Raw genomic sequence first — 23,530 nt, 5'->3', positions numbered from 1 at the left:
TAATAATAATAACCCACAAAATCCAAGTTGGAAATGTATTTTATTTTTATTTATTTTAAATTAACAAACACAGCTATTTACATATTGCTGTTTTTTTCTTTTTGGATGTTTTTTTTTAACAGTTAAAGCATTTGGAAAATAAGTCATAGTAGTTGAAAACAGGCAATAGACAGTAGATGACATGTACAGTAGAAGATTTACGTCAATGGCTTTCCTATGTGTGTTAAGGAGTTGCAAACTATCTTGACTTACAGACACAGAATCTCTTTTTGGTTATCACTTCTTTTCTTTTCTTTTTTTTTTTTTGCCGCGCGGGAACAGAGATTTATTTTTGCATCTGCATGACACCACACTCTATTGCCAAAAGAGAAAAAGAAAAATTTCCGCCTAGGTAGCAGCATATTGTTATCATATTAAAATGTCAATTTGTCTGCATCCAGCGCAAGATCATTTAACCTTTGACACCCACAAAATTCTTTAGGAATGTTTGAAGCGTTTCGACGATGACCGCTTTATCCTTCTCAGTGCAATTTCCAACACCTTTGTTGCAAAAAGTAATCGTAAAAAATGTCCCATGTTTGTGTTTCAACCCAGTTTCGATGTCTTATTATTATTCCTTCTGTATTGCAAAACACTCTTATGATCTATTTATTGTTTTAAGCCATTTAGGCCGAAGGTACCAAGTACCAAGTTTTTTTTTGTTTGTTATTTTTCCTTTAAAAAGACAGCTGTTAACAAACACAGTATAAACAGGGTTGACATCATTGACAGCTGGTGACAGTCTGGTTAGACCACAGTGGCTTTTTTCATATTAGCGCAAAAAAAATGCCTCCTTTTCTCTCTCACACAAAAACAAACAAAGAAAAGGATTAGAAATGTCATACAATGCTTTTTGGTTTTGTCAAACCTGACCTGCCCTTAGTGGCAGTGTTGACAAAGGTAAGACCTTTCAATTTTTCCCCCACAATGTGAGCAAAAAAGGGCCGAGGTGAGAGCCAGTGGAAAAATTTTGTCCTCTTTGAAATGTCTGAAAAAAAATTCCTGATGTTGTACAGCGGCCCTGTTTGTTGATTTGATCCCTTTGGTACTACTATCACACAGCCTGCGTTCTTTCAAGATGGCATCAATATAAAGAGCACACACACACACACACTCGACACACATTTGTCTTAAACAAGTTGTAAAAATCAGGTACAGAACCACTGAGGTGAAGCACACCAATATTAATGTAGTCAAGTCACATTGGCAAACTAGATCGCTTTGACAAAGGCGCCATCCATTTGTAACACCGAAGACCATGATGCTTTTCTACAGGCAGATGACGGAGGAAACAATGTCTCAAAAAGACTTTTTTTCAGCACACGAAATACAGTTAAAGTGATGAATCAAGGTCCGTAGGGGGGGGGGGGGGTCAGGACACATCTTCAAATAAAGACGCTTAAGTGTTTGCTCATTTTCGTTCGTGTTGTGACCTCTTTCTGTTGATTCGTCTCGGCAGAGTGCAAGTGGTCATGGCTTGTAATTCTTTCTTCCAAAAATATATTTTTATAGATATATACATATATTAAGAACTTATTTTCTATATGATCTGAAGTCCCCAAGGCCAGATTTCAAGGGAGTCTTGCGTAAACACGTTGACACTGTAAGAGTTGAAATGGCAAAGCGATGACACAAGTCCAACAGTCCAACGCAGCGTAGCCCTTGCGAGGTCTCCCTGCGAAAGGGGGGCACGGCTCACGTCATCAGCTCGCTCCAAATGCGCCTCGGGCCACAGTCTTTCGGCCGACCTTCCTCACAGGGCCAGTAGGGTGGGCGAGTTGAGGGAGTCCGACGACTGATCGCCGCTGCTGCTGCTGCGGCGGTGGGCCTTGGAGCACGACTCGGAGGAGGGCGACGGGCTGTCGGGCTCCAGCATGCTCGGGTAGGTGAAGATGAGGTTGGGGGCGTTGGGTGTGGCGGCCGCCGGGGTGGACGCCGCCACGACCGGCGTGTTGAGGCTGTCGGCGTCCGTACAGTACATCCCGCCCAGGCAGATGGGCTTGATGACGGAATGCTGCGCTTTGCCCGCCGCTTCTTGCACGTCGTCCGGCTCTTGCTTCACCACCACGTGGTTGACGTGGGCTCGGGCCACCATGTTGGGGCGCATGGTCAAGGGCAGGGGGGCGCACTGCTGGTGCTGCTGATGGTTCTGGTGGTGCGCCGGAGCCAGTTGGCGATCTTCGTTGGGCAGCTTGCACATGGGGTTGTGGGCCACCAGCATGAACTCCAGCTTGTCCTTCTCCTTCTGGAGGCTTTCGATCTCTTTCTGCAGGTCGGCTTTCTCCTCCTCTAGTTTCTCAGTCTCCTGATCGGGCAGAAATGAAAGATCGGGTGAACACACAAACATTTCATTACTTTTGAGAAAAAAAATCTGCATTCTTCCTTTGTATATTCTTCCTTTGCCTATATAAAATTGATGTATTCTTATTGTAGTTACACAGAAGTAATTACACAAGTCTACCAAAAGAGGACAGTATTGCTCTGATTACCTCAACTAATAATTTGTGGTGTATAGTTTATGTCCTCCTTTGTGTGTGTGCGTGTGCGTGTGTGTGTGCATGTGTGTGCGTGTGTGTGTCAGACGCAATTCATCAGGAAAGTGAGACAGACAGGCAAGATAAGGTGACATGGTGTCTGAGAACTTTGACTCACGGGCAAAGGTATGAGGAAGTGGCACACAAAGAGGAGGTGTGCGTTTCGACAAGACAACTGCGTGACACGGAACCGACATTCCCTTATTTGGAAGTCCAAAAAATGGCCAATCCCCATTGTGTTGCTGTTTTGTGCAAGCAGCTCACAGCATTTGTGAGTTCCCTGGAGATGTTTACGATCGGCTGCATTCGCAGGGCCAGCTGCCTATGGCGCATTCCATTCCTGAGACTTTTGGAAGTCTCAACAAGCTTGAGCTCTGTCAAAATGGATCTAATTGAAGTTCATTTTATTAGTGAGGGCCATGTGTTTGACAACAGCCGCCGAGGAGAAAGCTTCTGTTCTAGTGTTGGCTTTTTATGCAGTGACCAAGGTGGGTGGGGGGTGAAACCAGTAATGCCAGGTTGCACGAGAGGTGTGGAGTACATTCATTCATCAAACGATTGTACTGCTGCCAGGCTCTTTAGGCCTTTCATCATCACCCTTTCAGCATCAACACTCAGTGCTATTTACATGGTCTTTCCCATCATCATCTTAAAAGGCAAGCTGCTGCCACACAGATCTCCAAACTATTTACACTGAGAGCAAACCGGTCGTATTATAATTACAAGACAAATTTTAATATTCTTTTTATATCACAGTTTTGCAGACTGCCTGTTTGCATTTTGGTCCTAAAATTTCTAATCCAATCGAGCTGTGCGACCGATAGACTTGCTTATTATTTTTTAAAAATTACTATTATTGAATAGTTTATGTTGCTGACAAAATTCACTTCTGTACTTGAGCCCAATTATGAGTAATATGATGAAAATTAGACAAGTGAGTATTTACTTTACAAATCAAATACAAAACAACACTCCATTTTTGTCACATTTTATATATATATAAAAAAAAACTGCTCTCTTTCAACATTTTGACTCACTCTCCGTGTTTAAATTATTAGAATATGTGGTGGCCCAATAAACAAAACATGCAAATGGTCACTTGGCTGGACTTTGGACACCTGTGACGTGCAGTATGTCAACATCATCATTTTTGGGGTTCTTACTCACCCCTTGCAGCATCTCAGTCAATTCGCGTCTGCGGTTGCGGCATTTGGCGGCGGCCAACTTGTTCCTCTCGCGCCGCACTCTCCTCTTCTCTTCTTCTTCTGGGGTGAGCTGAGGGGAAAAAGCAAGGAACTTGTTAGAGTGCTGTTAACACATGTATGACATGTAAAGACTTAATGCAAAGACGTGTCAGAAAATGTCTGAGTCTAGGGTGCAGCTAAAATTTCTATTAAAAAAATCTATACGGGAATACATGGAAAACCAGAAAACCCCCTTCATTGAAGGTTCCAGATTTTTTTGCCCTTCACCAATTGATCCTCTGTAATTCTGCGTGCTTTTTAAGCCTATACAGAAATGGACGGCTGTAGGTTTCTTCTACAGCGTACATCTTTGGGCAGAATTATTGATGTAAGGCGTGAGATGATGAGTTTTTTGTTTCAGACCACAACTCTTTTGTTTACTGTAAATGCAGAGAGCTCAGTAAAGTGTTACAATATTTTAGTGACTTCAGATAGTCGCTGCTCAAGTGAAATGATTTTTTTTTTTTTTAGCAATTTAGGTGATGGACTTGCAGGTGGGCAAGAAAAGCTATCCATTTAGCATGGCTGTCTAAAACTCAAGGAAATATTTCTATTAATGTTTGAATAAAATCCCTGACTCAAAATCACCATGACGGTTCACGGGAAGTAACAGGCACCTCTGTGTCAACTAAATCCCACTTGTATTTTTTGCAGCCCTCACTCAAGTTTTTCCAACACATCATTCCCTCACCTGCTCGTCCCTCTTACGTCGACCTCTGGCGTCCCCGATGGAGCGGATGACCCCGGGGCGGGCCAGGGGGTTGTGGCCCAGCAGCCCCTGCCCGTTGCTCAGGTGATGGCTGTACGGGTGGGAGCGCGAGTACGGATTGGACATGGAGGTGATGACTGTAGGCTGCACCATCCACTGAAGGTCTTGGCTTGTTGTGATTGCATTAATGGTAGGGATGAAGGCACTGTTGGAGCCGGGCATGTCAACCCTGTATTTCTGGAACAAGCGAGAGGACATATGGTAAGGGGAAAAAAAAAACACAAAAAAACAAGCACATTGTGGTTGGAGCCTCATTGCACATTTTCCAGCATAAGCGCTGATGGTAATAACGATTCAGTCCACATGGAGTGGAGTGGGGCTGGAGAGTGAGTGACACAACTTGTGAATCATGTGGGAAAGCCCAAAGTGTGTGTGCGCGCTTATCAGTCGTCTCTTTACCACAGAAACCCGGAGAGAAATGCTTCCATAGATGCAGGTGGGAGCAACTTTTGGGGCTGCTCGATTAATCATGCGTCTATTGCGTTGTTTACGCACGTCCTTCTCTTCCAGTTATTCCCAACCTTCCGTCGGATATCCCGGCAGTCTTGTGGAACTTTTTGTTTATCTGGTGACTCATTTGTTCAGTGCGTGTGAAACGCGGTCAGTTCCAGTAAACCGGGAAGCTAACACGCCACATTTTTGGAGGACCTTTCCTTTAAAATCCCAACACTGACTTGAGGCATAATGCACAATAAAATACATCCATGTTTTCCGGTAAGCAATAAAATAAAATTTAAGTCAGATTTAGAGGAGAAAAAAAAAAAAAACTTCTGGGGTTTTTCCAAATCACACAAGACATGAGATTCCAATAGAAGCAGAGCAGCAATAAATGAGGCAATGCGCTCTCAAATCTTTACGACCATTTCAAATTCGCTGTCATTTTATTGTGTCTAAAGAGGAGTATATAAGCCGCCCCGACGCATGCACTCTTCCACAATATCGCATACATATGTCGAATTGGATTTGTAATGCCCAGTACGCGCCTGTTGCGCGCCTGCCCAAATCCACTTATACGGTGCTGTTATATATTTCATTTATATCGACATGTGCGCCCCATGCAACTATAGGGCGCAGTAGCTCTATTCAATCCAATCTAAATGTATTTATTTATATTAATCGCGACAAATATTACTTTACATATATGCACCACACTTGTCACACCAGCAAGCTATCATTTGCAGGCTGAATTAAACGTACACGATTAGACCGGCTTGACCACTTTGGGTGCACACCAACCAACGCTTAGATTTGCACCCATGGGCGCAACCGACAAAATAAAATAAAAATACCTGCAGACACACACAGCAAGATTGAGGTTCAGGTTGTTGAAAGTTACCTGGTAGGTTGAGGTAGAGATGGGGCTTCCGATGGTGCTGCTGCCGCTCGTGAACGACTCGGGCTGGGCCGGAGAGGTGCTGCTGCCGCGGGACGAGGTGTCGTAATTCCCGGAGTAGTCCTGGTACATGATCCAGGAAAAAAATAGAAGATATCAGGAGACTTGTTGTGCGCGCAGATTACGCGGTAGAAAATCCTCGCTCGTATCAAAAGGCACCAAAAGGGTGGACAGGGAAAAAAAAAAAAAATCCTCCAATTCGACTGCTTGTTACTTTTCCAGAAAAGTGTTGATTACAAGTGTAGCCGCGTGGATTTGGAGTCACCTAGAACATCACAGCGATGTCAACTAATGGAAGTGATTGTCTGTTTGTTATTCAAGAGGTGCAAGGTGCGCGAATTTATAAAGTTAAAATCCACGGACGCAAAATGACACTCACTTTTATTTTGCCTCTCGGTCCTTCTCTGTATTTTCCACTGTTTTGCCGATTTTGCGTGGTCTGTGGCGTTCGCGGAACACTTCGATGCTATTTTTTTGTTTCCTTTTTTTTTTTTAACCACACTTCCTACAGATGACTCACTTCAATGGCACTATCGAGAAGCGCAACTGCTTTTCAATACCGACGAAAGAACCCACGTCACGCAGATGGGCGTTGCGATTTGAGCCGAAGGGGAGGAGGCCCGGGCGTCTTTAGAATAAAGTGGCGAAATAGGCAGCCTTGTTAAAAGCTTCCTCCCGTGGATGCTGGCGTAAGAATTACACCGTGGATACAACCGAAATAGAGCCCTTAAAAATATACGAGGACGTTTCTGGGCCGGTTGCGGACGTCAGAAGCAGCTGCGAGGTCCACGCTTGTTTATCGCACTTGATTCGGTCCATTGACGCATGTTTCCTAAAATGGGCAGTTGCGTCAGAAAGTGCTCAGTGTGGGTTTCCTTGGTAAAGGAAACAGCGCGGCGTACTGGAGGGATTCCCTCCCCGCCGAGCGCATCAACTCTGCGGGCGCGCGGCTCACACTCACGTCGGCCCAGTTCGCATCCTGACTACTTGTTTCTATCATTGCATTCACTAATCACTTTTCTTGTAGAAGTCACGCGACTTGCACCACAATTCAAACCCAACCTGTGCGCATTAGCACCCATATCCGTCCCATTTGAATGAACACGATGCGTCCTGCACAATTGCGTCATTGTGCATTGTGGGTTCATTTAACGCATCAGGAAAAGCGAGTTGTCGGCCGCTCGCCGCTTTTTAGAACTGGAAAGGAATTGCAGTTGATCTCGAATTGTAATTGGGATGTACACTATCCACAAACAAGGGCGCGGAGCCCAGAATGTGACACGTTACGCTCCATGAAATGGCGTATTAGGTATAATCCAATCGGCTACGGTTCCTATTTTAATCTGTGCCCAGCTACCCCTTCAAGCTGTTTGCCGTGCGCGTCTTTGCCAGACAGAGTCGTCAAGTAAAGTTTCGGCAGCAGAACAGGGGAAGTTGTACAACTGAGGGGGAAAATAATCAGCGTGGGAGGTGGAGGCGGCGGGGGCGGGGAGTTCTGAAAAGGACTCATTACAAGAAAGCTGTCATTTGGACCTCCAAATAAATCAAACCTTTCCAATGTGTCATTTGTGCCTCGCCGCAGGCTTTTGCTTTAATCGTACATGTTCAATCAGCTTGCGTTTGTTCAACGATATTAATGAATATTATTTATCAGCTGCCGTCGGCACGGATTTGCCGTTGCTAGGCGACACACCTTCGGCTTGGAGAAATCTAATCACTTGGATGTAATTCAGGTTTCAACAGTGTCAAAGTCAGGGGGGCATCGTGAACAAATGACCACATTCACCCCCAGCAATGTTTTTTAAATGTAGGTGTGAATCTTGTTATTTGATTCACAATGGGAAGATAAAAACAAATGAAATTGGGGGGGGAAAAAAAGCATGCCTTAGAATGTCATTGCTCAAGTCACTACAGTCAATAACAATGAATAAATGATGATCCATAAATCACGAGTGAGTCATATTCGAGTGAAATACAGTTTCAGAGCTATCTCAGCATCAACAGAATTTCTATGATTCATCTTTTCTTTTTATCTCCCATGATCGCAAAACAAGTGGTTGCTCGGAATTTGTAGGAATTAGTCATAACCATTCCACAAGTCAATGTATATATAACGTGGTGACATGGTTTCCCCAAATGTTGTGCCCTTTCTTTTTAGTAAATTCCTTTTAAATCAAATCATTTTAGTGTCAACAAAAAACATCAGCCTGCTATTTAAGGCAACGCTGACAGGTATCAAGAAAGCTGATTAGTAAGCCAGGTCAGTTCAGGTCAGGTCAGGTCAGGAGGTGTACTGATGGGTTTGGAGAGTATCACACATCATAAGGAATCATTTCCGAAGAGAACATCTCATCCCACAGGAAAGAGGCTTACCTGGCCCTGAGCAGACCGACTGACCGCATGATGCTATCAAGAACCTGCCTGACAACAGCCACTCACCACCGAGCTTTACAATAACGCATCAGGAAGGGCATCCTGTAAAGCAATTCAAAAATGTCCAGTTTAAATACATTTTAGCGGTTTTTTTTAATCAAATGAAAAATGCAATCAATACATAATACTAATAATAATCACAATATCTGTTAGATCAGGTGCTCCCAGCATTGGCAAATTGCTGACTTGGGGAATAGTGAGGGAGTTAAAAGAACAATTAGAGTGACTAACACTTGGATTTGTTGCTGTGCTGATGGCCTATTAGCAGTCAATACAATATGCTAATGTTGCTAATGCAGTGCTGAAAAACAAACTCCTACACATGCAATGCACTCGGGTTTTGCGTGACCGAGTTCACGCCGCCTTGTATCGTTTCCGTATTTTTCTTTGACCTTGCCCATTTAGCTTGTTTTAACATGAAGATATTTTGAAATGACTTGAAATACCATGGCAAGTTTATGTTATAACATTTTGCTTAATGATGTGAAAAGTTCCTTTCTGTGCATGTGGCAGCACTACGCCATTCCAAGTTGGAGCTTTTAAATAGAATTCTAATGAGCACTTACATTGGGATGCCCACTGTGGCAAGAAGATCACTTTAAACAGCGGCGACGTGCCAGACTGCCAGACGGCTCCTGTGAATTAAATAACCATCTTTCAGCGACGTGTGACTAGTTGCCATGGGAACGCATGTAAAGCAGTCAAACAACAACGCACTGAGATCATTTGATCCTGCCTGACCTCCACAATGCAGGCTTGTGAAGAGAAGAACATGCAATAAGGTCAAGTACATTTAGGTGTGCATGAGAAAAAGCAGACAACATCTTTTTATTATACCAATAGCAGCATGTCTAGACGGCAGATTAAAAAACAACAAATAAAATACATTGCATACTTACACTCTGGTGTTGATCTGAAAGATTATTGATTAAATAAAAGGTCTGAGGCAAGGACGCATTTGTTCTTCTTTGCAGAGCTGTGTGAGAATGATAAGAGAATAGAAATTTGAGAACATTTGGCAAGACGAGAACAACCACAATCCCATGGCACACGACTTGGGGCAAGCGTTGCTGTCGGGAATACCGTGGAAATGTAACATAAAAAGCGACGGGCAGGCCTGGACTTGTGAGCTTGGGAGTTCAGAGTAGAAACATCTTATTAAGGGTCATCACGTGGCAACAAAACGGGTCTTTGCTCATAGGCTGCTCTGGTGGGAAAATAAACCTAATGCCCTCATCTGAGCCGCAACCTCAACTGAAGTCGAGCCTATTTCTACAGCATTCAATTGGGGCAAACAGACATCATGTCCTACGAGATGATGAAAGCGCAAGAGGCCAGCCATGTTCTTGTCATTTAGAACGGAACAGCTCTTTTAATCCAAATGGACGCAATGGAGCAGTTAAGAAAAACATCCAATTACCTGCGCTGAACATCCGCCACCTTTCCAGTCTCTCGTGAGCAAAAAGGTAATAGTTGCTGGAACAATGGCAGGAAGTGTGTCACATGTCGAAGTGCACCTCAAGACAAAGAAGAATGGAAATCAGTGTGGAGAATGAAAGAGGAAATGATGAAGAAGTGAACAAATAAAACCCAAAAGGTAGATTGGGGCACTTATGAGCATAAGGCCTGCGGGTGGGCGGGCAGGCGGCGTCACCACCTGAAACCAGCAAGTAAACAGGAGCCCAATGTTCTACTTGGACTTGTTTGTCGAGGAAGAAAAGCTCTGCGACACCGACCTTTTCAATCGACGCATTGCACTTTCTCTGTTTTGTTTTCCTCATGCTTGGCAGGCAACAAATTTGACAATGACGCATCTCAGTGTAGCCGCAGCGCACACACACAATAGACAAGTTCAGCTCACACCGTCAACAAGGTTGTCTATGTCATTTTGGAGGATGTTGTTCTGAGGGCCGAGCACTTTGGAATGTTAATAAGTTTAGGTCGAGTTCTTCCTCCATTCAAATCAGATGATTTATGCAGCTTCAACTTTCAACCAGACTATCTTGAAATGTGAAAAAAACAAAATCGTAATGCCTTAATAGAGCAAATATTTTAGTAGTTGGAGAAGTCAGCATTGCGAAACAATAATTCATACAAAAAAAAAAAAAAAAAAACAAGCAGCGAGGAGAGGGGAGGCAAAAGGCGGTTGATCCTCTTCATGGGGTCGACTCCTTCATTGCGTCCATTCCTTCCAGCTCGATGGAGGCTTAATGTGAGTGTGGAAAAGTGGAAAATTTAATTAGGCTGCCAAAGGGGGTTTGTGTCACTTGGCACGAGCCGTCCCCCATATCCCTACCCCCCACCTATTACTGCCACCACCATCATGACCCCCCTCCTCCCCCACAACTCACCCTTTTCATTTCTTTTCAATTTGCCACAAGAAGCTTGTTTGTATTTTTCTTCAGCTTTCTCAGCCATATGACCCAGCGGCTCACAGAAGCAGGTAGAGGTCAACTCTTCTGAGCTGCTCTAACGTCATGCGGTGAAGATGTGGACAACAGCATGCTGACGGACGCTTCTCTGTTGTGCATGGTTGCCCATATGATCTTAGATGTTTTTATTATTGGATTATCATCCCACAGTACTCACGAACCACAGGAAAAGTGGGTTGAAATATTTTTTTTGAATTATTGTCATTCATCCACAGATGCCTCTCTCCTAATTTGGAGGCTCTGCCAAGATGCAGCAGACCAAACATGAACTAATTTGTAAGAGGCATGTCTGAACAGTCTGGATGTTTTCATTTTGAAAATGACTGAAGACACTTGAGTATAAACGCTCAGCTTGCGATAATACTTTGTCCATTGAAATCTATTGTAGATCAAAATTACCCACAGAAATCACCATGGTTACGTGCATGGGGGGGGTGGGCAAGCAACTGCAAAGTGCACACTAGCACTCATATAGATGATTCATTTGCGCAAGTCCTTTTTGTTGTTGCAAATACTACAATCCCTCATGTAAAATTCATGTTAAACGGACATCTGGTAGATGATTGGCATTGATATACTGACAGCAACATTGAGGAAATTGCAAAAATGACATTTGAAGTGAGTCACATGAAGTTCAAATGTTCAAGTAGGCTTTTCCTGACACCCGCATCAGAAGGCTCTCATTGTTCTAAGGTGTCAACCAGGAGAAGCATACAAAGGAATCTTACCCATCTTTTACTTTAATAACGTTTTACTTTGAAAACAATAATAATCCCGAAAAGATCTGTTAAAAGAGGGAGCCTGGGAATAAACATTGAGCCAGCCACCTCTTGAATGCCTTGGATAGCTTGGCTCAGACAAACGAACTGGCTTTGATAGTTTAACGAGCATATTTCAGATAGAGTGGTGACCTTTGACCCCTGGAACCACTTTGTGTACATGCCGTACACTGGGGGAAGAGAAATGCAGCCCCTTTGCTTATTGTTCACAAATATTCATGAAAATGGAAGCAAAAACAAATGTTTTTCATTTCCATTTTTGTTCCGTATAATGCAGACAAATGATTGTTTTGTCAAAGAAACATTGTGGACTTTCAGAGTGCTTGGCCACCGTGACTCAGCTATCTGTTGAAAGTAAACACTGGCCTTACTTTAATTATTGCACAACAAAGTTTGTTGTGTGATGGAGGCAAACTGCTGCACAAGGCACATTGCAACAACAACAGCCAAGGACTGAAAAGAAGCAAGAAATTCGTAATTCCTACACTAGATTTACTATCTATGACATATTTACATGTATATACTTATAAATACATACAATTACATCTCCATACAGCCAAGCAAGGCTTAAGACTGGCATTTTGCAACAATCTGAACACACAGACAGCCAAATTACATGTGCACAGAAATAAGTCCACAAGTGGCAAGGCCAGTAAACAATAATGAGTGTGAGCTAACTCTTCCCGCCCATTGCTTAAAATTAGGCTATTCTCCACATCACTCCACGCGCCACCATTGGAAATTATTTTCAGGGCTCAACTCTATTTTTCCCTAATTAAAACACATGTAATTATCTATGTTTACGCTGTAGTTAAGATTTACAACGGGTGTTTTTCTTCACTCCAACCATGCCGTGTAAATCTGGCCATTGTACACAGAGGTACACTTGAACTCAACGCCAGTGGGCAGGAGAGTCGATCGGTGGCGGAGACACCAGGAGGCGGGCAGGTGATCACAAAAAAAAGAGATAGAGAAGGCAGGTGGAAACACAAAAATGCAGAAAGTCAATTGGAAAACAAAAACAGAGCCCTACAAATGATCCAAGTACTCTGTCACTGCAAGAAGCACCCAATGGCAGGCTAGGCCCATTGATCATATTCCACCTGAGCCTGCTGAAAAATATGATGTTGAATGCGTCAAGATTTGGAAAGTGGATGCCAAACTGATGCTGTTGACACGTGGACTCATCACATGTGCTCAGATCAAAAGTTTCCCCTCAACTCATCAGCAAATACTCTCATCCTAACTTCCAAGCATGGATATTTCTCCTTCGGAAGGAGAAGAAGGGGTGGGGGTGTGTGTTGGTGGAGGACTGAAGGAGTCTTGTCACATTATATGTACCTGTCGGTGCGCGTCTCCACTTGTGCTTGTCATCTCACCTGACAGGTCTATCAGTGTCCACGGCCGATCAGAACACGTCCCTCAGTCTGACAGGCTGAGCCGACAGCACCTCCATCCAGACTGACAGCTCCTCAGGTAGCGGGAGGATGCGGCGTGGGCCACAGCCATGCTTTGGATGAGTGAGAAGAAACAACCAGAAAAGAAAGACGGCTCAAGATCATTAAGAGACACCAAGGAAATGGCAATATTGGATCATTGGGGCAAAATATGATGCTGGGTCACTTTTATTTTAACAGTGATAACATGGAAGCAAAATAAGATCTTATTGAAAGCGTTGCCTGGACAGTTGAACTTCCGTTTGGTGAAAAGAAACCAAGCAAACCAATTCCTGTCTTTAGGAAAATTAAAAGCGAGAACAAACGGCGAGCTTGATGCATTCGAGTGAAAAACACCTGCAGGATGTGCTGAAGCTAACCCATAAAAGGTTTGGCATCAAGCGCTTGTGATCACACTCAAGGGTGATGAGATGAGAACCGAATCCCACCCACCTTGCCCTTCTCCTCACTTCCATGAAAACTATCTTTACCTTGTTGAAAGCCATTGACAGCGGGCACATCCAGTACAAAATGACAAAACCTCCTGTGCAAGGTACAAGCGTTCAAGAGCAATTTGATCAGCTTAGCTACATGGCTTCTCATGTTTGAGGGCTAATTAGCAATTAAGCATCAGGGTTAAGCTCCATTCACTTAGAAGCAAAGTGTGTGTGTGTGTGCTTGCCTTGACTTGAGAGTGCATTCGACATCTCTGTGATTAAAAAGAAGAATGAGAGGACCTGGGCAGTAATTCTCTCATTTTCATGACATCTCTGGGCCATTTTTTTCTTTTTAATTCTCAGATCAAACAGACAACAACAAAGAAGTCCAAATCCCCCCTCCCTGTCCTCGTCTCTCTTTCCAAAATTAGTTAAGCCTCTCAGCTCCATCATCCTCAACATGGCTCGCATCAACAACCCTATGCTGCATGCATCGCCTCAGAAATCCAGCCCTCCTCACACGCACACACATACGCACGCGCTCCTCTTCAGTGAAGGGTAAAAGATGAGGGGGGGGGGGGGTACATTTCCCCATATGTCAGTCTGAATTTGTACATGCAGACAAAACACAAAGTACCCCACAGTCACTGGAGTTTGTGATTGCAGCCTCTTCTTTCACGTGGCCGCTCTTTGTCTTTTCTCATGAGAAGACATCAAGATGAGGAATTCAACAAAGGCATCGGGAGGGCTTCGGACGCACTGACAGGACAGGGGGAGGCCCAAAATTGTAAATAATCTAGATGAAGTGGACATATTCAGGCCCTTGGGACGCTCCGTGTTTCCCGCTGATTACCTCCTTCTCTGCGGTTTACCATCTAACCTTCTTAAGGTGATTCAGGATTTTCACTCACAAACTTCCCTTCTGTCCCTGTTAGCATTTCAAACATCTTCAAGAGGAGATGGCGGAGAGGAACCAAGTCATGATTTAGAGAGATATGTCCAGATTAGGTGCAAAAATTTATTATTTCCCCTAAAGTGTATACTTGCAGTTAATTGGGGGGTGAGCAGTGTCACGGAATGGGCCCTAGAACTTCACTTTGGAGGTGAAGCGGGGGCGAGGGAGTCCAACAGCCAACTATTTGCACAGAACGCGACTCAGTCGCGAGTTTGAAGTGATCCTGTTTCACACACTTGTCACTACTTCAGGCTGGCAGGTCCTTACTGGCTCCAAGCTAGCTGCTTAGAGCGCTGTCACCAGTGCACTTAAAATTCATCTCATGCTAATGTTCATGTTTGCCGGCTCCCTTGAGCTATAAGGACACCTGCTTCTGCACACCATCGCTCATTAATTAACTGTCGCGTTGCTTAGTTGGACTTCTCCACCTCAAGCCAAACAACAGAAGAGGAAGATTCCCAATTCAAACTGGGCAAAAAAAAAAAAAAAATCCCCCAGTTAACCTTCAAGGGGAAAATGACCAATCCTCCATTGCTCCTCAAATTGCATGTATGGGCCCAGCAAAGCGTGAAGTGTGCCAGACCACACATACACGCTCATCAATTTAATCAGGCCGCGTCCAAAGATCCCAAGTTAATTATTCCAGCCTTTAAGGATTCCACCCGACTGCCATTGAGATCTGTTAAAGGCGGCCGGATTAGTGGATTTGCAGAGTATTAGCCGGGCGGGCGGGCGGGCTGGCTGGCAGGCAGACCTCTGCACTGCGAGGCATCTTCAAAAGGTGACTTTAGCAGCACCTCCACAGGATCATTACACGTTGGTTGGTATAAAAAGGTGATCCACGTGAGAAGGGGGGAAGGCTAAGTCAATGTGACTTAAGCGTCGCAAAAGTGACATCATTAAAGACACTTTGCAGGGGATTGTTTACAAGTTACTTAAAGGGATTATGTCACCTTGGTTCAACGTCAAACTGCTTGATGAACTTTAAGAGAGAATGCGTTCACCACGGCCGGAAACAAACTAGGTCACTTAACTTCTCTCAGCGCAATGTCAAGTCTGTATTCAAAGAAATGTTGAAGCCTGAATCACTCCTCTGATATTTCATCCGACATAAACCCCGGATTGACTTTTACCAAGTTCAGGTTCTGGACTTGATCAAGCCAGACGTTCATCAGTATTGCGAATCAGGCGCTAACTTTTGAGTGGCTAAGTTGACTGTCAAGTTAAAGTATTCTTTCAAGATGGTCACCATCCTCTCGACCCCGCTGTGAACTTCCCTCCCAGTGGCAAAGCCAACTCTCCCCAAACGAGAGCTTCTCGTTCGTCCCTGGGCTGACAAAAGCCATATTTTGTAAGCAGGTCAGCAAAGGTTACAGCAAGAAACATGGAGCCGGGCAGTAAAAAAGACAAAAAGAATCTTGCTTTTTAATTATTTTATTAAGCGCCTTGATGCTATTTAAATGCCCCAGAAACATTCAGCCTATAGTTCTCAATTAGACTTGACAGTTGCTGCATTACCAACAATAAATATAGCAAAAGGCTGCGCCTAAGGACAGGAAGGACCCCTAACTATGACCCTCATTTTTAATGACGAAAACAAGCAAGCGAGCGCGGGCGCACACACACTCTGCCTCACGTGGCGCGCGCACACACATACACAACCTCTGTCGGCACTGTAGCTCCTTATTAAATTCCCTCACTCATGTCAGTGTACACACTAAAGTATACCTTTACACAACTGAAAGAGAAATATTTCAAGGGCAACAAATTGTACACATCAATGGATTCAACTCACCAGTGTCACTTCTGATTGATAAGTGGAAGGATTCTCGGGACACGTCTGTCATATGAAAACTACTTAAAACTACTTAGAAGTGTTGGTAGCTGGTGTCAGTGATAACCGAGATCCAATATTACAGATTTTTTTTTTTTTTTAGGAGGTGTTTTGCCGAACAACACTATGATCAAAATGAGCACATGCAACATACTTGAACGAATTATTTGAACGCTTAAATTTGTGACAACATTTTATTTTACGGAGAGACGATCAGCAAACTAAGGATTGTGGCTAAAGTTGGGTCAATGGCAATAATATGAAACAATTCCCAATCATTTTGTCTGTACAGTCCTTCACATCACATTCTGGAATTACTGCAGGAGGTCATAACACAATGGAAAGGAAATGATAGATATTGTAAGCACAGAGAGGTGAGATTTTTCACAGTAGCACATCAGAGCTTCTATCAAAAAAATACCCTTCACAGCAAAGATTTATTATTTATGACCGGCTTGAACCAGTTTTACCTGATCCCGCAGCTACGGCTGCTAAGGTGCCATTTCATCATGACTTCTGCTGGACAAGGTTTGATCTGTAATATGAGCAGTGCGTCTGAAAACATGAGCCTGAAATTAGCAAAAAAAGGGAACCATCAGCTTTACACCGATGACGCAAATTGGATCGACGACAATGGTAAAGTCACATTCTGCTATATCTTGAGATGCACCAAATTTGGGGAATATGTTGCTGGAGGAATTTCAGTCCACGCACGCACGCACGCACGCACGCAGGTACGCAACGGCATGTACTGACACATTTGCAGAACCACAGGCATGTCAATAGAGCTGCAGGGAACTAGAGTTTCCCGTTGGCAAAGGCTCCTTCTTGAAACTGAGGGATGAAGGTCTTGAAGTAAGCCCTGGGGAAGAGGAGGGATAGCGTAAGATCATTTCACATGAAACGGTGCAACGGGATGGAACCAAACTATTGCTGGTCGTTGGCGAATGGTTATAAAAATGTGTTGCAAGAGCGGCAGAAAAAGTCAGAGCTTCATATTCTCGTGTCAATTGTCCTAAATCGTTTCCCAACAACGCTCATCCTTACTTTGCCCTCTTGGCCATTTCATTGCCGTCCCAGCGTGGGCTGTAAGGATACGACTTCTGCACTTGAGAATAAAGCTGCCCGCTGCTGGTGAAGTGGTACACCGACTGGAAGGTGAGGGTGGGCTGATCTCGGGGAAAGTACAGTGGCAGATCCACTAGCGAGGAAACAAGCAGGGCCTTTATTGACGACTGGAGCTATCGCAGCTTTACAATAGGATGCTGTGTTTGATTCCGATGCTCCTACCGTGCACTAAGAAGCAAAAGTCTTTCCACATGAGTAGAAGAGTAAGCTTTGTAAATCCCTCGGCATCATATTCCACCACTCCCCTGCAACACACACACAGGCAGGCAGGCAGGCAGTGATTATATATACACCGCAGAGTCTAGTAAAAGATTAGAGGCAGAGACAAATGAATGGCCGCTGAAGCCTTGAGTAGAGGACGTGATCCTGGCTTGTTAACTCACATTCCAAAGTGGCTGAGGAATGCAGCAATGTACTCCCGTCTCTTGTGATAGCCTTGGATGACATACTGCACCTTCACACAACAAAACAGGGGGATTACTTGAGAAGCAAAACAGTCACAAGGCCAGACACAAGTTTGTACATCTCGTTTCTATCGTCATTTAACAGGTAAAAAGGCTTTTGTGATCGTGAACACTATGAAATTCACTTTATAATGGGATGATGGTCATATTTTATGATGTTAACATGTTCAAAAAAGAAGCAGCTCTCAAGGAATTTGCAATAAGACATGATTTATCTTGGTCTTATTTGTATAGCACAAAAAACTGGAGCGTCGACATTTTTTTACATCGACTAAATATTTGCTTTCAGGGAAATGACCATGACTAATTTTCACACCCATACTGGGAAACACAAAAAAGCCTCCTCCATCCTGTAATTTGTTGGCTGCCTGGAGCTTTGAGTGATGCAACACAGGTGATGTTGCTGTGCAGGTATTCTTGTCTGCCCGCACCCAGAAGTGCATCCAACGCAGCAGATCTTTTTACTCTTCTATGTTTGTGCGTGTGTGCGTGAGTGTAGAAATAACATCACCGGAAGTGCTTCCTATTGCGTAATGCAGACACTTCTCCTTCAAAAAGAAAAAAAAATCCATTCTCACCACCCCCTATTGAGATCTCGTCAAATATATTGGAACCCAAAATGCATTTGCCAGTTATGAATGATAAGAATGTATTTCGACGGAATAGGGAAGGACAGGCATTTTTCTAAATGGACTTGAAACTAACTGAGCCTTGGTAATGAATTTTATTGTTAGTTCTCATGCAACAAATGTATTTTCACTGGGGCTGACGGAAATTGGTGAGTCTAATTGAAGCTGGGTTTTTACAATCCGCAGGAGGCAGGAAGCAGGGAGACTTAATTTATATTAAAAAAAAATAGTATGAAAGTGAACAGAATCTGAGGAACTACTTGAGTTGTGACGCAATAAGAGCCAGGTGGGCTGATCATGAGAGCACACAAGGAGGTGATTTTACGGACACAGACGAGCAAAGAAAAAGAAAAAGAAAAAAAAAAAACTGGATTTGCTCGCTTGTTCTGCTTCTACTAACTTCCAGGAAAAACAGAAATGCTAATATTGCTTAATGCTAATACACTACCCATTTGGTTTGGAACAAAATCTTGCTTGGAATGGGCTTGATTGAGTCAGAATATGGGGGTGTACATTTTTATTGTTATCAGGTTTTTATAATAAGCGTGTCCACGTAAACGTAACCATTGAGATGGAAAATTGTCGTGCCGCCTTCTGAGGTCGTAAAGGAGCCTTCTCCTTAAGTGATATTTAAAATGTGAAGGCAGATGAATGGCAGAAATTCATGTGCAGCAATTAAGCGGGATCTCTGCATAAATCAGACTCATACATACCAGTTGCCTCATTCCTCTTCTTCCATGATTCATGCCTTTTACGACTTTTTATGTGAAGAAGCTATCACTTTACTGCTTGTGTATCTCACTGGAGATAAAAACACATTTCACTCAAACTGCAAATTATAAATAAAATAAAATAAAATTAAAAAAAGGCACCAAACTTGATTGCGACACGATTAAAGAGAAACTAAAAGTATTCTTTTTTCCATGACCAACGTTTTGTCCGATTATGTCATCACGCCAAAATGAAAGTGAAGCTATTGAATAATTCAATCAAAAATGAAATGAGTGGAATACATCAACACGTTGTTTCATGTCGGTTGGCAAAACAAACAAAACAACCCTTATCTTTTGATGCCGATTAATTTTTTTAAGTGATACACAGCACAGTTGATGTCATAGCAGTTAGCAAAATAAAGTCCAGTCATAAGACCGTCTGGAATTTTCCTTCATTTTCTGTTCAGGGTCATGCGTCCGGATCTTGCATGCAGATCTTTCTCTAGCTCTTTGTCCAACTCATATAATATTATGAAGAAAATGTTTTGCAATCATGCTCCATGGCAAGACGAGGGAGAAATATGCAATAGTGCTCAGTTCTAACGCTGCTGGAGAGACTCGGGTCATTTAGGGACTCCATCACGTGGGATTCCAGGTAAACGCAAAGGATACAGCCGAAGCAATGTTCACTTTGGCTGTGCGTGTTTATGCGCGGGGTGGAGGCGGGGAATGCATGTTGACTTCCCCTCAGGATACTCGGCATTACATCCAGTCTACACGGCAGACCTACCTGTCAACCTACGGAGACCGGAGAGCGCTCAGACGGCCAGTGGATGTTGGCCAGAGCGCCCACACGGCCAGATGACGGACACACGTGCATGAATGCACAAACGAGACAAACACGGCCTTGACAAAAAACAATCTTGATTGGTCGCACATTCGGTGGGATTAACGTAGGGACCGAATGGCTGGCTATTTGTGACCAAGCAAATTGAGTCACCGTGACCCATATTTTCGAAGTGAGGTTTTGGTATAATCAAAGAGGGAACGGTCTCAGCTTTCCAATGATAGCATTGTGCAACACTATTCATGACATCATTGTTATTCATGACATTTTTACCACAGATATAAATAGGGACATACAACACGCCCGCCGGATAGAGCAACCAGAGACCAGTAGTATGTTGCTATGCTATGCTAGTTCCTAAAGACATACAAAAATAGTGTAGTGTTTTTACCTTGTTAGTGAGTAACTGGCACACTTGTGGGACATAGTCAATCAAGCATCCTCCGCTCGGGAATGCTGGGATATGAAGTGCAGACGCACCTCCCAGAGCACTGTTGAATAAAAAGGACAGTCTGTTAGACATATCGGGCGGCAGAAGACAACTTCCTACTGACCGCATTTAACCGTGCCTTGGAGACGGTGATTGAACAACTCAGGGTTCCTTCTAACTTTATTCTCCGTCATTTATTCATTCATATCTCGGAGCGCCATTCGCGATCAGTCCACGCTCGTCGAATCAGAAAATCTGCCGCTGCAGTTCCCCGATGCCTAACCGACCGAGGTTGTCGCTCCCTCGTTTTTCTCTCATCTGGGGCAAAATCAAAATGGAATAACCCGAGGACGGGTTAAAGGTCTGAAAGAGCCGCTTACTGGCTTTTATTGCATTTGCTGCTGCTCCTGCTGCTTTCTGAAGCCATCATATCCTTCATTATAGCAGGATGATCACATCACAGGCCATAAATATAACGCTAAATGTCACATCACATATACCTTGAGGAATGTTGAGAGCTTTCCCACACTATAACATCAATGACAGCCCAATCGGTGTAAACGCAGGCCAGTCGTTATCCCGCAAATTCCCCAAGATGAGCAACATTTTTTCCTAATCTTGACGGACAAGCCAAAGTTCCAGAGAAGTGCAAAATATCGTTATGATTGTGGGAGTAAGAGGGCGGAAGGTGGAGTGCAGAATCATCTGTTTCACCTTGGCGTCATCACCCAAATCTTTATGGGAAACATGTTGTAATGGAGTTCGGCAAAAGGTCAGCAATGACTGGACTGGTGGTTTGGACGAGAGATGATGCAAGTGTGAATACTCCTCTTTGTCACAACCGCTGCTTCCTCATCTGCTGCTCTGTCATGACAACATCCCAGTTCAACCTGTTTGCCACTCAATCCAAGAGGGTCTTTTTCAAAAGAAAATCCACTCAAGCTGCCATGAAGTGGCTTCTTGTCTCTTCTGGAGAATTTCAAAGAGCCAGGCTATTTATTTACACTAGGCTTTGTGCACATAATTAGCATTAGCCTGTGCATTTTACCATACACCAAGCGACATTCGATTGGAAATTGCTCACAGCAGTGAAAAGACGAGCCTTTGAAAGGGAAAATCTAAATAATGCCCATCTATCCACCCACAGTTCTAAGAATAGCGTTGCATCATTCACATGGAAATGCGGACCTCGGAACAAAATACACACTGATTTGTTTGTCACTCATTCGTGTCAAAGTGTTCCATGCTTTGCTTTCAAAAGGAGACTCATTAGAACAATTGAGAAAGATTGAACAAAATCCCAATATCATTTGAGACCAATTCGCACGTTTATTTTTCTGTGATGAAACAAAAGTAGCCAGTGTAATCTTTGATTTGAATTATAAGTTAAAACATAACAAAAACAAGGACTACTTGAGGCTTGGGCTTACACCCCAAGAGAATAAAAAAAAAAAAAAAAAGCTAAGGCACACAGCAAACACTTAAAACGGCGTTCTAATTATAACATAAATCAAAGTCTGACATCTTAAGAACAGTCCCTTTACTCATCTTCAGTCATTTAGAGCTACAAATTGGAGAAACCTCAGAGTCATTTCAACATGTCATTTTAGAACAGAGGCTGAGTTTCAAATGCTCGAGTCATTGCCATAGTGATCTGGTGTTTTCACAAAATATATACTTGTAAGATTTCTATGAATATTTTCTCTGCTATACGAGAGGTGTCAGAAAAGCTACAGGACACAAAATCTTGCTGGGAGATCAACTGGCCAATATTGAAGTGGGAAAACAGTTTAGCTTTTGTACCGCCAGTCCTGGTGCTATTCTGACACACCTTGTAAGACTGCTGGTGGAATTTCTGGTTATGCAAGGGTCCCATCCACAACTGTGCCGCCATTAGGTGCGTCGTGGGAAACTGTCCAATTTGAGTTAATTGTTCTGAGAAACATTGTTTGCTTACTACTAATTGTATATCATTGTTCATTCAACTGAGCCCGGCGACACAGTGACAGACGGAACGATATTCTTTAACAGATCAAGCCATGGCACGCAAGTCAATTATTTTAAAAAATCTGTTAAGACCTATTAAGAAAAAGGGCTCTTCCCATTAGCCACACAGGCTGGAGTCATGCAAACGTGGTGCCTGGCACGACCCCTCTGAGCAACGCCGCTTACTGTATGACATATTTACAGTAGCGTATGAAAACACACACACACACGCACGCATGCACGCACACACACAGACTCATGCCGAATGTGACAGGGTTGCCCGTGACTTCATCAACCAGAGAGATTATGTTCTGTGACTCAGGTGGATGTTGACGAGGCTCAGCTTGTTTGTTTATGGGGGATTTGTGTATGTGTGTGTGTGCGTGTGTGTGCATACGGTGACTGAGTGAGCGCAGTTAAAAGCTCCGCTGCAGTTGGGGACAGACCGACATGAATCATGAATCAAGCAACGTGAAAGATAAAGCGTAGAACTACAGTCGGATGATATTGTCACGTAAGCTCACGAGTCATATGCAAGTTCAAACTTCCACTAGTGTGAAGGCATCGTAAAGGATGAAAAGAACATAGAGGTTTTGGAGCAACATATGCCGTCAATCAAGCAACATTTTGGGGGGGGGGACATCCCGGGGAGTCAATGCCAAGCCGCAGTCTGCAAGTGACAACACCGTGACAACGGAGAGTTCAAACTCTTGAGCAATTGAAGAGAAAGACAAAGCGATGATAATGAGTGATCTCAGCACTTGCCAAATGCTAATTGAATGTTACTCAACGGAAAGGTGATGTAACATAGAGGTAAACATGCACCTTTTCTGAAGTGTTGAAGGCATCAAATTGTAAGTAAGGTCTTTGGGATGCCGAGTGGGTTGCTGACCCCATCGAGAAAACAAAAATTGCGGCTAAAAGAAAAATCAAATCGAATGAGTGAATATTTACATCTTTGTTGACTAACAATTCAAGTCAGGCATAACATTTTTTAAAAAAAATTGATATAAAACTCGTGGATGGATCCATATAAAAGAAGTATAAA

The 23,530-nt window shown here is 43.5% G+C and overlaps 2 protein-coding genes across 15 annotated transcripts in view; both read right to left on the bottom strand.

The window, feature by feature from the left end:
* Positions 1–21: 21 nt before the first annotated feature.
* On the bottom strand, positions 22–8,288 carry fosl2 (FOS like 2, AP-1 transcription factor subunit). Of its 2 annotated transcripts, XM_088356369.1 has the most exons (5): positions 6,359–8,288; positions 5,923–6,244; positions 4,509–4,763; positions 3,741–3,848; positions 22–2,344 (listed from the first exon to the last, which is right to left on the bottom strand). In XM_088356369.1, exons 2-5 carry the CDS (start codon positions 6,049–6,051, stop codon positions 1,793–1,795), a joined length of 1,044 nt encoding a protein of 347 aa, XP_088212495.1. In that variant the 5' UTR covers positions 6,052–6,244; positions 6,359–8,288; the 3' UTR covers positions 22–1,792. The 2 variants fall into 2 exon arrangements, with proteins under 2 accessions (XP_088212495.1, XP_088212494.1); XM_088356368.1 differs by having other exon boundaries at positions 5,923–8,288.
* Positions 5,923–23,530, bottom strand: part of babam2 (BRISC and BRCA1 A complex member 2) — a 50,439-nt gene continuing 32,831 nt past the window's right edge. For 4 of the 13 annotated variants that reach the window (XR_015853091.1, XR_015853101.1, XR_015853099.1 and 1 more), the window contains 10 exons: positions 20,458–20,557; positions 17,797–17,867; positions 17,576–17,658; positions 17,333–17,486; positions 16,756–17,147; positions 9,833–13,133; positions 9,312–9,388; positions 8,979–9,047; positions 8,353–8,454; positions 5,923–6,042 (listed from right to left, as the gene is read on the bottom strand). Coding sequence is in view for 3 of the 13 variants with exons in the window: in XM_088356367.1 (XP_088212493.1) it covers positions 17,084–17,147; positions 17,333–17,486; positions 17,576–17,658; positions 17,797–17,867; positions 20,458–20,557 (472 nt within the window). In the remaining 10 variants the exon portion in view is untranslated. Of the gene's footprint in view, positions 6,043–8,352; positions 8,455–8,978; positions 9,048–9,311; positions 9,389–9,832; positions 13,134–15,869; positions 17,148–17,332; positions 17,487–17,575; positions 17,659–17,796; positions 17,868–20,457; positions 20,558–23,530 lie in introns of those variants that run through there. The other 9 variants (XR_015853097.1, XR_015853096.1, XR_015853092.1 and 6 more) reach the window with 9 other exon arrangements.

Source organism: Syngnathus floridae, chromosome 16, assembly GCF_059516105.1.
Source record: "Syngnathus floridae isolate MCC-2025c chromosome 16, RoL_Sflo_1.0, whole genome shotgun sequence".
Classification (NCBI taxonomy): Eukaryota; Metazoa; Chordata; class Actinopteri; order Syngnathiformes; family Syngnathidae; genus Syngnathus; species Syngnathus floridae.
This window is presented reverse-complemented; position numbering and strand designations above follow the sequence as displayed.